The sequence below is a fragment of the Aquarana catesbeiana genome, linkage group LG12 (assembly GCF_042186555.1).
Source record: "Aquarana catesbeiana isolate 2022-GZ linkage group LG12, ASM4218655v1, whole genome shotgun sequence".
Taxonomy (NCBI): Eukaryota; Metazoa; Chordata; class Amphibia; order Anura; family Ranidae; genus Aquarana; species Aquarana catesbeiana.
In genome coordinates, this window is record NC_133335.1 from 25,979,260 (window position 1) to 25,995,456 (window position 16,197).

The window sequence follows — 16,197 nt, forward strand, 5'->3', positions numbered from 1 at the left end:
TGAGGTCATTGAGAAGATTGTTCCTTACATTAGAGGTCAGTGAGAAGAATGTCCCTTACATTGAAGGTCAGTGAGTAGAATGGCATTTACATTGGAGGTCAGTGGGAAGAAGGCCCCTTACATTGGCGGTCAGGGGGAACAATGCCCTTTACAGTGGAGGTCAGTGGCAAGAATGTCCCTTACATTGGTGGTCAGTGGGAAAAATGCCCCTTACATTGGAGGTAAAAGGGAAGAATGTCCTTTACTGTGATAGTCAGTGAGAAGAATGTCCCTTACATTGAAGGTCAGTGAGTAGAATGTTATTTACATTGGAGGTCACTGGGAAGAATGCTCCTTACATTGGTGGTCAGTGGGAAGAATGCCCCTTACATTGGAGGTAAAGGGGAAGAATGTCCTTTACTGTGATGGTCAGTGAGAAGAATGTCCCTTACATTGAAGGTCAGTGAGTAGAATGTTATTTACATTGGAGGTCACTGGGAAGAATGCTCCTTACATTGGTGATCAGTGGGAAGAATGGTCCTTACATTGGTGGTCAGTAAGAAGAATGTGAGAATGGTAGGAACCTCGCGCTACAAAAAAAAGTGCAAATCTAAATAAAGCTGCTCCCCTTAAAGTGCAATGTGCTAACTTTAGTGTTGAAGTGGTATGTGATAGGGGGCGCTTTTCACTATCACATACCATTTCAGTAAGAAGAATGTCCCTTACATTCAAGGTTAGTGGGAAGAATGTCCCCTTACATTGGAGGTTATTTGGAAAAATGTCCCCTTACATTCGAGGTTAGTGGGAAGAATGTCCCCTTACATTGGTGGTCAGTGGAAGAATGTCCCTTACATTCGAGGTTAGTGGGAAGAATGTCCCCTTACATTGGTGGTCAGTGGGAATAATGTCACTTACATTGGAGGTTAGTGGGAGAAATTCTCTTTACATTGGAGGCCAGTGGGAAAATGCTCCTTACATTTGTAAGAATGCACTCCTTACAAAAAACAAAAAAAAAAAAACCCATAGGTTTCATGCCACTGGCTTTGCCAAGTGGTGCTGAATCCAGAACTATCCGGGCACTATTAGATGGAAGGTTAAGCAGCCACAGGTCAATGAATCCTTAGCAACCTCTGAAAGAGCCCTAGCGCTCCACAGAACCCTAGTTGAGAATGGTTTGTTGAAGAGGTGGGCTAGCAAAAAGGATTTCTTACCTATACCTGCCATCCCACGACAAGCAGTGGTCTGGCCTTTTTCTCTCCAGAGTTGAAATGTGGGCAAGCACCTCACCACATTCAATGCAGGGCCAGTGTCCACATTGTCATCAGGATGGGGATGTGCTGGTCGTGCATTATATGTGATGACATCTGCGAGAGGGAAGTCAGCAAGACCGATCACCAGGACCATACACCACAACTTGAACTGGCAGGACGGAAGACCGCAGGATCGGTATTGTTCTGAGCTTGTCCATCATTCTGGTATTCATAGTACTTGATCAGTGATACATATGATGTCAAATGACAAACAAAGTTTACATCACATGGTACTATTATATTTGATCACCCCATAGCTCTCTATATTTAGAACTGACAAAAAGGTATTTAACTAATTGGAAGAAAAAGAGGTTCAGGTCCACATCTCCATTACAATGTGTAAAAACAAAATTACTCAAGAATGGGACTTTGGAGGACCGTGAACACTCAAAAAGTGAAAATTATACATGCAACAATACAAATTTATTACAAAAAGAGTAAATAACATCATACAACATGAATAAAACTGAAACACATGATATACAGAAACAGTCCACAAATGGATAAATGCCAGAGCACTCACAGATGACAGACCAGCACAGATCTGGATGTAAAACAGAAGGATGAGAATAGGGGAGTAATATTATAAACTAATGCACAAAAGAAACTAATGCATAAAGTAAAAGGACACTCATAAGAGTCAACCATAAATATCTAAATACACATACCTATCGCTTTAGAGTTTGTAGATTGAATTTTGCAGAGCAAAAGTTCTTATGCAGACCCACATCACCTAAAAATTGCCACTAGTGTTGAAATGAAGCTCTGCCGCAGATGGAACCATAAAGACCTCCCATACTTCAAGGTTACTACCCCCGATATGGAAGAGCTGGCTAGATAGATAACCAGCAGCGAACCTAGGACCAAAAAATCAAATACAATGTTCATTTGTATAATGCAAGGAAAGTTATCCCAGCATTAATGTTACAAAGAGGCAAAAGCTACCCCAGATCCGTGCTGGTCTGTCATCTGTGAGTGCTCTGGCCCCCCTTTTGGGAGGTAGTTCTCAGATACGGGAGGGCTCCATCTGGACATGATCTATTTCCACCCTGCTCTGGCTTGCTTGACGCCCTCTTAGGTGTCTCTGTTCTCCTCTTCTATGTTGAGTGTACGATCTCCATTGTTTGAAACACGTAACACATGAGGTCAGTACTGATACCAATATTCATGTTTTTCTGTTCTATGTCTACTGACAATGATTAAGTTGATTAGTCTACCAAATAAGTGATACTTTGAATTCTATGTGTAATTATCTCTATATTAATATTGTAGATTGTTTGTATTCACCTGGAAGTCTTCAGCCCATTCCTTTTCCCTGAAGAAGACCCCTACCTCACTTGTTGAAACACGTTGGAATTCATCTGTCTCCCTGACAGTTGGTTTGTTCCTCTCCCATTTATCCATTTGTGGACTGTTTCTTTATATCGTGTTTTTCAGTTTTATTCATGTTGTATGATGTTATTTACTCTTTGTAATAAATCTGTATTGTTTTATATATAATTTTCACTTTTTGATTGTTCACGGTCCTCTATATTTAGGATAGTATAGAGGATACTTCTAGACCCACTTACATTTATCACTGAATTTTTATAGTGGAAAGCAGAATAGATAATAATGTTATGTATTTATATTAGGGCTGTTACTGATTAAAATTTTCATGTTCGATTAATCGTTTTTTTTTTTTAATCGATTAATCAATGAATTTCAATTAATTTGAATGCACATACAGATCCATACAGTGCACTAGACACTGCCTCTCTAGTAGACATCTATGGAACTACAGCACCCAATATCTCTAGAAGGCAATACATGTGAAGGGGCTGTGTACTACAAATCCTCCCCTGAGGAGGGGAGACATGGAGTTTTACTGGGCAAATTACAGGAGAGCGGGGCTTATCGATGTCACCGGACTCCTCCCCCCTTCCCTTCGTTAGCAGACGGAGGCACCTGGGGAAGGGGGGAGGAGTCCAGTGACGTCGATGTTCGTGAGGTCACCAGATCTCCGACGGAACTCCCTGAAGACCCGGAAGCTGGCGGAGAGGTGAGTACCGATCAAAAGAATTTTGATCGATCAAAAAAATTAACGATTAATCAAGGAATTAATCTTTCATTTCCGCAGCCCTAATTTATATGCACATTTTAATGATGTGTATAGACAGTTTCCCGATAATACAGACTTTTTATGATAGGTGTAGACAGATTTTAGAAGGTTACACATATTATTTGATAGTGCACCATACTTTGGTTTGCTTGCAAATTTTCTGGTCTTCCAAATTTACATTATTTTATATTGTCTTGGAGCTTGACCTTGATGAAGGGAGTTTTGAGTCTGGAAATGTGTTGGCGATGTCTTCAGATTTTTTATCAAAATTAATAAGCTTATATTGGACTTTCATTCTTAGGTTTTTACACTTTGTTGAGACTATTGCAGGGACCCTGAGGGATACCCCTCTGTATAACAAAGAGCTGTATCCATTGAACCAGAGATCAAATGCGATTCCTCATTTGGGTGCAGTGCTCCCAGCTCCCAACACAACTTCCTTAAAACTAGCCCATCCTCCAGACAGACCCAGCTGCAGATCCTTCATCATTCGGAAGGGAAGTTGATACGTTTTAGGCTTAAGGTCTGGATGAACGAAACACGTTGGCATATGGCTATATCTTACTATGCTTAATAAAGGATAATGGTTTTGTTGATGTCTACCATTGCACCGGCTGTGTTTCGTGTGAGGTTTCCAGAGACCTGTTAGCCAGAACACCAGGTTTTAAGAACCTCTTGAATATTGGAGCAGAGGTTGCAGTGCTTTTTTGTTTATTTCAGCAGAAGGCCAACCAGGCCTTATTGTGTTGCCCGGTGCTGATAAGCCAATGGTATTTCTGCAGGGAGAGGAATTTAGGTAGCCTATAAGAGAAGACCACCATAAGAAGGACCTCCCAAGGAGCAGACAGGTGATACAGAAAGCCACCAGACTGGGATACCACAGATGAAGTCACCCTACCACCAATGCTGTCTGGCAGTACATATATGAATCCCAAGACTGGCTGAACTGAATTAAAGTCCTTTGGCAAGTAAAACAATTCACCTATATGAATTTCAGCCATGTATTTAGCAGTTTGCCCAGAGATATGCTGAAATATAAAGAAAGATTGCAGATCATCAGCCCAACCCTAAAACAACATTACCATTTCATTGGCTGTACATATGGGCAAATCACTGTTTTATTGTTAACAAATGAAAGAAGTCAGGTTCCATTCGGATCCCAGCTGGAGCCTTTTAGCTTAATAGATAAGCAGTATTATTGTATTGTATTATAATGTAACATCATAAATAAGTGAACGCACTTATACATAATAAATGATACCCAAAATAATGCAGTCATGAATTTAAACATGGAACTCTGTGCCAGGGCGGCTCATATACATATTTTAATTTGCAAGATAAATTTAGCGCTGCAAACTTTCTTTTTTATTTCGGTCAGAATTTAAAAACGGGACTCCGTGGCAGCGCCGCTCATGTACATATTTTCATTTGCATGATAAATTTAACGCTACAAACTTTTAATTTTTTTGTCGCTAGCGAAAGTGAACCGGGGTCGTTTACGCCGATTTGCATAATGGCGATTTGAATGGCTCTGCGGTAATGTTGATTAAATTTGTTTTTTTTTTTACTAAATCGCTGTCTGGAACTGATGATCCAGAACTTTCCACTCATTAGTCTTTTTGTCTTAGTTTCACGTTTTGTTTAGTCTCTTTATCATTTCTGTTCTCTACTATTCATGGAAGGCTTGCTGATGATCCGTGACATGGTGGCTTCGTGATTTCTCCTCACTGGGTGATTTTCTGTTGGATCTTCGTAATAAATAAAGAATATGTTTAATAAATGGACTTGTTGTGGATCACTGGGGTTCTAACAAAGCAGCACAAATCGAATGCGTGCCTGCGTAGGATCTGTAGATGCGAAATTGTCATGCCAATCGGTAAACTACAAATTCAATTTAAAAAGTAATTTACAATCTTTTTATTTCTGCAGCCCTCATTAAAATAATAGTGGGTGATCCTGCCTAGAATATCCTTGTTTAGGCACTTCCTGTTATAGGGTGACCACACTCCATCTATATACCAAGTGTGCTCCTGCTTTGTCTCCATGTCTCACTAGAGACTACAAGTGGCGATTTTAATGCACCATCAGGAAAGCCATCCTATAAAATACCATGCAGCCATCACAGAAGTCCATGAAGACAAGAAAGAGGCCGCAGGAGATCAGCAGCACTGAGATGTGCCGAAGGGGGAAAAAAGTATTTTCATTGAAAAACTGCATTTTTTTAAAACGCGGGGCATTAGCAAGCTAAATGTTATTCACTTAGAGTTTAAATGTGTTTGGCCCATATTGGCTACATCTTTGGGAACAGTAGAGAGCAACTAGAAAATTGCATCCTGACCAAAGGATGATCCGCACGGGTGGTCCATCAGAACGCAAAGACATAGTGATCATCCGGACAGCCTGGGCTCAGGTGTATGAGTACACAACAGCAAGGTAGAGCTGAACAGATACAGGATGCTAAGGGAGGTATAGGGTCAATTCAATGTACGAGAGATCATCTTGATGTATTTTATATTGACCTTGTTAGTATGAGCTTGAAGTCGATATTGTTATCACTGTGAGTAAAGGTTTAAAAAAACAGATCCAGGAAAAGGGGCATTGAGGAAGCCCTCTTGGGGTTGGTCATCGGAAAGCAATAGAGGTGAATGCCAACCAACCCCACATCAATGCCAATCAACCCTACGTCCATGCCAATCAACTCCATGTCCATGCCAATCAATCCAACCTCCATGTTGACTCCATAATTGGTAGCACTAGTCACCTCTGCCTCTACTAGTAAGTCCAAGTAAAGGAAAAGGGGCAATGAGAAAATTCTCTTGGGGTTGGCCTTTGGAAGCAATATAGGTCCATGCCAATCAACCCTATGTCCATGCCTAACAACCCTAGGTCCATGCCAAACAACCCCATGTCTATGCCAAATAACCCTATGTCCATGCCAAACAAGCCTACGTCTATGCCAACCAATCCCACACCCAAGCGAACTAATCCCACTTCCTTTATTTAGGCCCAGGCAGAGCAGCACTCCAGACACCAGTAAGGGGAACTCTGCTGGATACGCTGGAGCTGTTTTCATATATAGTTGGTAGCACTAGTCACCTCTGACTCTACTAGTAAATCCAGGTCCAGGAAAAGGGGCATTAAGGAAGCCCTCTTGGGGCTGGTCTTTGGAAGCAATAGCGGTACATGCCAACCAACCTTGCGCCCATGCCAATCAACCCCTTGTCCATACCAACCAACCCCATGTCCATGTCAAACAACCCTACATTCATGCAAACCAATCCCATGTCCATGTCAACCAACCCCACTTCCTTTATTCAGGGCCAGGCAGAGCAGTACCCCAGACACCAGTAAGGGAAATTCTGCTGGAGATGCTGTTTTCATATATATTTGGTAGCACTAGTCACCTCTGACTCTACTAGTAAATCCAGGTCCAGGAAAAGGGGCATTGAGGAAGCCCTCTTGGAATTGGACTTTAGAAGCAAAAGAGGTCCATGCCAAGCAACCCTGAATCCATGCCAACCAACCCAATGTCCATGCCAAACAACCCAATGTCCATGCCAAACAACCCTACATTCATGCAAACCAATCCCACATCCATGCCAACAAACCCCACTTCCTGTATTCGGGCCCAGGCAGAGTAGCACCCCAGACACCAGTAAGGGGAGCTTTGCTGGAGGTGCTGGTGCTGTTTTCATATATAGTTGGTATCAGTAGTCACCTCTGACTCTACTAGTAAATAAAAGAGTCTAATTTTAGGCAAACATGTCTACAAGTGGAGTTTAGACATTTTTGTCATTGCTTTTCTTACCCGAGGTCCCGGGGGGCCAGAAGGGCCTGTATTCCCCTCCAATCCCCGTACGCCCTAGAAAAAAGAAAAAAAAACAAAAACACTGATAAAGTATACATATGAGCCAGGGAGTACAGTATATCTGACACACACCTATAGGTTCACTTAGCAGTACACCGGAACGCCCCCCCAGCTATCAGCTTCGAGCTTACCATGGGCTCTTTGTTGCCAGATAACATTTGATTGGCTGCTAGGAATTGCTGCACAACACAGCACAATGTACATAAAGTGGAGCACCTATAACAAACAGTGTAAGAAAAGCTTCGTACTAAAAAGACATTTAATTGCAGTTAAACAGATGAGTTTCTCACGGATTCATTTTCGTTAAAATTTCCCTTGAGTCCATTCAAGTCCTTTTCCATTTTTTAAACCCTGATGAAGGGTGGGAGGTGCAATTTCCCCTGAAGGTGTTGGCTGATTTTATGTGATTGATTTACAAATAATAAAGGCATCTTTTAAACGAAATTCACTATGCTCAACCTAGATGGATCCAATATCCAGTGTAGAAGCGCGGCACTGCGGCTAAGGCTCCTGTATACCCTGCAAGTATACAGTAGATAAAATCCAAAATGTATCCATGGGCTGAACAATCTTCTTTATTAGAAAACAGGGTAAAGTCCACAAATAAAACAGGTCTGACGCATTTCAGCCAAGAATGGTCTTATGGGGCATACACACGGTCGGACTTTTCGTCTACAAAAGTCCGACAGCCTGTCCGACAGACTTCCGGCGGACTTTCGGCGGACTTGCGGCGGACTTGCGGCGGACTTTCTAACGAACGGACTTGCCTACACACGACCACACAAAAGTCCGACGGATTCGTACGTGATGACGTACACCAGACTAAAATAAGGAAGTTCATAGCCAGTAGCCAATAGCTGCCCTAGCGTGGGTTTTTGTCCGTCGGACTAGCACACAGACGAGCGGATTTCGGGGTCCGTCGTAGTTACGACGTAAAGATTTGAAGCATGTTTCAAATCTAAAGTCCGTCGGATTTGAGGCTGAAAAAGTCAGCTGAAAGTCCGGGGAAGCCCACACACGTTCGGATTACCAGCCAGCTTTAGTCCGTCGGCGTCCGTTGGACTTTTGTAGACGAAAAGTCTGACCGTGTGTATGCCCCATAACTCATAGTAAGCTTGCTATGAGTAAGGCCAATCTTGGCTGAAACGCATCAGTACTGTGGATTTTTACCGCATTTTCTAATAAAGAAGATTGTTCGTGGACGATTCCCAGCTTTTATGTATAATGAAGGCCTCTTGGACAGTTTCAACTTTTGGTTTGGTGCTTGTTTTCTGAAGATCCACTCTCATGATATTAAATGGACATCTCAGTCCTTCAGAGAACATGAAGAGAGCACGCCTATCCCGATGTAATAAAAGTTTAACAACCCTTAGGTAATGCAAATTCTTTTTTTTTTTTTTTAACTCCTTCTCCCCCTTCTTCCCTTAGCTTCTTTTCTTCTATTTTTATGTGAGTTTGTAAGAAAGTAACATACAAGGGTAAGAAGAAGAATACTTTTTCTCCTGCACTTCCTTTGTACCGTGGAGTGTCCCACCAGGCAGAAGCCAGCGCACAAATTAACAAGGGCGAGAACTATACCGCTCTCTTTGCCTTTTGCGTCTTCTCTGACTTTTGTTTTAGGAATGCAGACGATTTCCAGGCAGTGTTAAAAAAAAAACGAGTCCCCAAGTTATTGCATAAGCCCCCAAACCCGGTGACTTTTTATCCGTAGCAAGTTCGTCGCTAAGAATGATTTATTGAGCAGCCGACTTCTGTTCTCAGCAGGAAGCCCAATACAAGTGAATATTAAAAGGTCACATTTGTCTGCTAACTGGGAGATGTATAATGAGATGTCAGAGAGTCAGGCTGCGAGCGATGACAATTTGGAAAAAGCGCAGGACGGGGGGAAATCTTCAAAAAAAAAAAAAAAAAAAGCCCAGTGAATGTGTCATTACTAGAATGTGGGAACGGGAATCCGGGGGGGGGGGGGGGGACATTTGCAGTCCTTGTGGACTCAGCTACGTGCCCCCTATGGGGTCCACCAGAAGAGAAGATACGCATCGGACACCTTTGTCACTCTGTCTGCTTATTGATCTCTTCCGCCGGAGAAACACTTCGATAAGTGGCAGCTATTTATAGGTCGCTGCTTGGTAACAGTGCCGAAATATATTCTGGGAACATTTTAGCAGGGAAAGAATCTGTGTTCTGGGCACGTTTGGCCGCAAAACTGTTACATCTTCTGCTACATGAAAGAAGTAAAAAAAATCATCAATTGTTATAAAATAGATTTTTTTAAAAGCAATCCATTCTGTAAAATGATTAGTTCTGTCTGTGACCCCACTGGGACATTTTCACTCACTTCCTGTCCCTGTGACACCCATACAAGAAATGGGGGGTGCGGTGGTCACTGGGACTTGAAGGCAGAGACGGCAATCAAACATGGTCAGAAGCTCTAAACCTTTCCCTATGAAAAATGTGTGGGGGGGGGCAGGACAGGGGTAGAACCAGGCCAGCTCTCGTGAAGCAGGTCCAGACCCCTCTGCTGACCTGATGGGACCTAGGGCTGCTTGTGGGTGTCCTCAGTGCAGCTTCATAAGGGGCCCCAGACCTATCATGGTGGCCTGGGGATCCAGCTAAAAACTTTAGAGGAGAATGAGCTCTGCTCACCAGTCTCCAGCTAGAAGAGAAGAGGAGAGGACTGTGGTGGGGGGGCTGCCTTTCCAAATCACAGGGAGGAATCGCATGTGTAAGTCTGTGTGTGTCACTCATCCTGTCCAATCACTGCTGGCACTTCTTTTCTCCTCCTAGAGAGCCGGGCTCCCAGCTGACACCAGGGGCCCCTATGTCTGGATTATCTCCCCTTCCTTGATCTACGGATCCTGCTGCTAGCTCACATTTTTTAGTGCAAGGTATGGCTCATCACAAAATAGAGGGTGCTACTTCTGACCCCTGCACTATGTACACCTAAGCTCTGCACTCTGTGCATTAGCCACCCCTGATATATCTTCTCTGTACATTGCACACACTTGACCTCTGCACTGTGTACATTACATACTCCTGGAGAATTTTTCCTCTATGGGACTTTATAAGGCAGAGAGTCTTAGAACAGTAGAATTGTATCAAAAATTGAAAATTTATTAGAATTTGTTAAAACACGGTACAATGTATTTTGACTGTTTACTGCTGTCTTCTTTGTCAAAAAAAAAAATTCAGATAACAATTCATTTCACCACTAGCCCCTGAAGAAGAGCTTTCATCATTTCCAACCTTGAAACGCGCCGGGAATTTTTGTCCTAGTCTAATTATCAGGACAGAGTTTAGTGCCGTTTATTGTATCGTTGCAATTTTCTCTGTTACTATCACCCAAATTTTGTATATATGCATCCGATTTTTTATTCAATTTCACCATGTTTTAACTTATTCTAATAAATTTATAATTTTTGATACAATTCTACTGTTCTGCCTTATAAAGTCCCATAGAGGAAAAATTCTCCATTTTGTACCTAAATTAGGGATGTGGGCAGAGTGTCTTTTTCCATAAAGTTCTTGGCACTACCACAATTTACATACGCCTGAACCCTGAAGTGTGTACAATACATACGCCTGACCCCTGTACTCAGTACATTACAGACACCTGACCCTTGCAGTGCATACACTACATGCTCCTGACCCCTGCGCTGGGTACTTTATGTACACCTGACCCCTGTACTCAGTACATTACAGACACCTGAACCTTGCAGTGTGTACACTACATGCTCCTGACCCCTGAAGTGTGTACAGTACATACACTGACCTCTGCACTGTGAACATTATATACTCCTGATCCCTGTACTAAGTACATTACTTACACCTGACCCCTGTACTGTGTACACTACATGCTCCTGACCCCTGCACTGTGTACATTACATACACCTGACCCCTGTACTGTGTACACTACATGCTCCTGACCCCTGCACTGTGTACATTACACACACCTGACACCTGTACTCAGTACATTACACACACCCGACACCTGAACTGTGTACATTACAGAGTCCTGACCTTTACACTGGGTTCATTACATATACCTGTATTCAGCATATTACCTACATCTGACTCCTGCACTGTGTACACTACATGCACCTGACCCCTGCACTCAGTACATTACACACACCTGACTCCCTGAAGTGTGTACAATACATACACCTGCACTGTGAACATTACAATACATTACATAGTCATGATCCTTACACTGGGTACATGACATACACCTGACCCCTGTATTCAGCATATATATACACCTGACCACTACACTGTTTACACTACATGCTCCTGACCCTTGCACTGTGCACATTACATACGCCTGACCCCTACATGACTCCTGCACTGTGCACATTAAATAATCCTAACCTCTGCATTGTATACACCTGATCCCTGTACTTAGTATATTACATACACTTTCCCCTGAACTGTGTACACTACATGCTCCTGATCCTTGGAGTGTGTGCATTACATACTCCTTACCCTTACATTGTGTGCCCCTGTACTCAGTACATCACACACACCTGACTCCCTGAAGTGTGTACAATACATACACCTGACCTCTACACTCTGCACATTACATACTCCTGACCCTTGCACTGTGTACATTACATACTCCTGACCCCTGCACCGTGTACATTACATACTCCTGACCCCTGCACCGTGTACATTACATACTCCTGACCTCTGCACCGTGTACATTACATACTCCTGACCCCTGCACCGTGTACATTACATACTCCTGACCCCTGCACAGTGTATATTACATACTCCTGAGTCCTGACCCCTTGCACCGTGTACATTACATACTCCTGACCCTTGCACTTACTCCTAAACTACATTGTGTACATACACCTGACTCTAACTTTCTGTCCGACTATCACTGGGACAGGAAGGAGAAATTTCCCCAGCAAAGATGCAAACTGCAAAACAAAAACAAAAATTTTCCACCACTATAGAGATGATAGGTTTTATTGTTCTTTGCATCGTCACCAAGAGGATATTTTTTATTTCTTGTTATGATGACACCCTGCCCATCAAGGTTCAACTGGGTGTTTCTGGCACAGGAGGTGTAGAGAAATCCTTCAAAGGGGACACCTGTGTCCAGTGACAACTCTCCTCCAAGGTTTTTCCTTCTGCTGTTTTGTCTTCAATACAGAAGGTTACATAGTGAAGTAAGTGAAGTGAAGGATGATCCCCCAAATGGAGACACAGACAGCAATAAAAAAGCAGACGTAGGTTCTAACCGATCCCACTCTAACCAAAACAAAAAAAAAGATGAATAAAGCTATGTGTAGAGACACCTAAATAGAACATTTGTAGCTATAAATAGAACAAGGTGTGAACTTCATTCCACACATACATATTTATATCCTATCACACCTATAGCTGTGCTCACACATACACTATATATGTATGTGGAGAAAACTGAAGGATCTACTGATGGACTTCAACACTCCTACCTTGGGTCCCATGGTCCCATCCTTTCCTGCCTTCCCCTCGGGGCCCAGAAGACCCTAAATAAACAGAGAGTACGATTATAAGGCTGCAACAAGATCAAATAAGCTCAATCAGAATCAAAGCAGATCACATTTTTCTCAAATGCTGGAATCTTTTTCATCTTGACTATATTTAATAGGAGGTCACTGACCTGGAACAAGCAGGCAGCCAGGGAAGTCAAGATTCCTAATCCATCTGCTAAGCAGGATCTGCGATAGAAGAGGGTCTACACTCACCTGTCCCTCCAAACTTCTCTCTCTTGCAAAATGTGATGCCTGTTCCCCCCGCTGCATTCTGTGGCTCTTCCAGCTGGCCCCTACAACAGTAGTGACATAGAAGTCTGCGGAATAAACTACTGCACGTAGCAGGGGACACAGGCAGTCCTGAATGTAAAGAATATCCATGCAGCTGGCAGTGGGACAGGAGATTACATACCCTCCTCTACTGCAGGTGCAGCTTAGCTGCATTTTTTTTACACAGCGACAGAGTCACTTGAAAAATGGCAATGACAAATCAACAGAGGCAGCTTCCGTATTTTCATCTTATCAGGTTCCTGTTAAGCAAAATACTTCATAATGCAGCCTAAAAAGACTGGGCTGGTAAAAGAGGAGGCATCATAACTACCTTTCTGAGGGCCCATGAAATGCCACGGATTCACTATTCTCCAGCCATAGCAGGTATGCAACCGGCCAGGTGAGTTGAATACCTGCTCCCCCACAACATGTAATGGTTCTCCTGGTTCACCATAGAGACATTCTGTTGGTTTACCTGTAGTCCTGGACTTCCAATGTCACCCTTTTCACCCTTCATCCCTGGAGGTCCCTACAACATGAAAAGACAATAGTTTCTAAATGTCACCCAGATAGCATGTCTCAGCAGTTCCTGACAAAGAGACCAGATCTGAAGGATATCTCCCCCATAATCCTCTATTCGAATCCTGTTCTCCTCCATCATCTAATACGCTAATAAAAGGAAGTTTTTGATGAATATATTAAAGCATTTAAATCCAAAATCTCATAGAAGCTTTAACATATTAATGTCATTTCATTAGTTGTTCATTAATAAATTCAAAGCTTTCATTAAAGTATATCTAAAACCAAAGAGGTAAATGTAATATATTAGCTTGCCACTCATTAGGAGTCCTTAGATGTCCTTAAGCTGGTCATACACTAGTGGTCCAAAGTTTTTGATTTTAAGATCATTTGTTGGATTTTTCTAATCACAAAGATGGCTATACACTAGTAGATTTTTAAACAAACAGTTGTGCAAACATTCCCAGTACATTCGACAGTTTGATAAATGTCATTCGACTTAGCTTTTTAACATTCAAGTTTGAAACAAATGGACTTTCATTGTTAGAAATTTGCTAGTTCAATAAAAAAAAAATTAATCGTTCTCCTTGGAATTTTTTTTATATTTATGGTTGAAAACGAACAATGATTTGACTCCATTATTAGAAAATTGAACGAATGTTCTTAAAAAGAAAACTTTCACACAAAATTCTACTGGGGTATGGATAGTTTTGAAATCTCCAAGGGTCCTTGAGTGCCTTTTAGAGAAGGGGAGGTCCACTGATGCATGGTGGAGCCTCAGTGAAAAAAGGTAGGAGTTTGGCTGATAGTATGGCCAGCTTAAGTTGGGATCAAATGGACAATTGATGTGGGATCAAATGGACTTTCAAAGTGGGATCAAATGGACATTCAAAGTGGGATCAAATGGACATTCAAAGATCAAATGGACATTCAAAGTGGGATCAAATGGACATTCAAAGTTGGAACAAATGGACATTCGAATTGGGATCAAGTGAACATTCAAAGTGGGATTAAGTGAACATTCAAAATGGGATCAAGTAACATTCAAAGTGGGATCAAGTGAACATTCAAAGTGGGATCAAGTAACATTCAAAGTGAGATCAAGTGAACATTCGAAGAGGGATCAAATGGACATTGGAAGAGGGATCAAATGGACATTCAAAGTGGGATCAAATGGACATTCAAAGTGGGATCAAATGGACATTGGAAGTGGGATCAAATGGACATTGGAAGTGGGATCAAATGGACATTGGAAGTGGGATCAAATGGACATTGGAAGTGGGATCAAATGGACATTGGAAGTGGGATCAAATGGACATTGGAAGTGGGATCAAATGGACATTCGAAGTGGGATCAAATGGACATTGGAAGTGGGATCAAATGGACATTTGAAGTGGGATCAAATGGACATTGGAAGAGGGGGATCAAATGGACATTCGAAGTGGGATCAAATGGACATTCGAAGTGGGATCAAATGGACATTCGAAGTGGGATCAAATGGACATTCGAAGTGGGATCAAATGGACATTCGAAGTGGGATCAAATGGACATTGGAAGTGGGATCAAATGGACATTCGAAGTGGGATCAAATGGACATTGGAAGAGGGATCAAATGGACATTCGAAGTGGGATCAAATGGACATTCGAAGTGGGATCAAATGGACATTCGAAGTGGGATCAAATGGACATTCGAAGTGGGATCAAATGGACATTCCAAGTGGGATTAAATGGACATTCGAAGTGGGATTAAATGGACATTCCAAGTGGGATTAAATGCACATTTGTTTTCAACTGCAGCAATGAAAAAATCTGGGTAAGCCGGTTGGAAATTTTTTCCTGAACAAACAAATTTCCAAGAGTGTATGTGGTAACAGCCACTCATTACAAAATGGTGCATCATTTTAAAAATGTAACTGCACCAAAAACGCATGGTAATGTGGTGCCATTCATTTTGGCGCATATGTTACCAAGATGTGTAGGGGTGCGATTAAGAATTAATGGCACCGCCACACATCTGTAAAAGAGAAGTGCATGCTTGTGCGTTGCGGGAAAGCAAGCGTTCCTACAAGGAAACAAGTGTGATGGAAGCCCAACGCACTTCCTGTCCTAGGGTGACAACGCTTACTCACCGTACTCACCGAGTAACAGCGTTGTCAACCGAGGACAGGAAGGGCATTTTGACTTCTCTACCCCTCTTCACCCCTAACATAGAAGGAGGTGTTTTGTAGATTGAGCTAACCCATTGTCCCCTCCCAACATCTCACTTTAGAAATTCAAAGCTAGCCGACAAGGACCCTGGAAAAAAAAAAAAAAGGTCACTGTACCATCGGACCGGTAACGGTCATCCCACGAATGCCAGGGGAGCCCATGTGTCCACCGCCACCTTCTGGTCCCACCTGTCCAGACACGCCTTGGTCTCCCTGAGAAAGAACACAAATCCTAGATGGCTCTGTAACCAGACAAGAGTCAGAAATAACCTGAAATATACCAATATTCCTATTTACCATTTCATCAGCAGCCCATGGCAGCTCTGCAATCCCGCTGATTGCATCAATTCGCAGTTCTCTCCCCAAAGTGGCAAGCATTGATTTGCAGCAGGTGGGAGATGAAGAGATGGTCTCGGTTAAG

General features: G+C 42.5%; 1 protein-coding gene across 2 annotated transcripts in view; it reads right to left on the reverse strand.

The window, feature by feature from the left end:
• Window positions 1-16,197, reverse strand: part of COL20A1 (collagen type XX alpha 1 chain) — a 146,963-nt gene that overhangs the window by 11,939 nt on the left and 118,827 nt on the right. For both annotated transcript variants that reach the window (XM_073607447.1, XM_073607448.1), the window contains exons 29-32: window positions 15,894-15,989; window positions 13,526-13,579; window positions 12,721-12,774; window positions 7,199-7,252 (exon numbers count right to left, since the gene is read on the reverse strand). In XM_073607447.1, coding sequence (XP_073463548.1) covers window positions 7,199-7,252; window positions 12,721-12,774; window positions 13,526-13,579; window positions 15,894-15,989 — 258 coding nt within the window. The remainder of the gene's footprint in view (window positions 1-7,198; window positions 7,253-12,720; window positions 12,775-13,525; window positions 13,580-15,893; window positions 15,990-16,197) is intronic.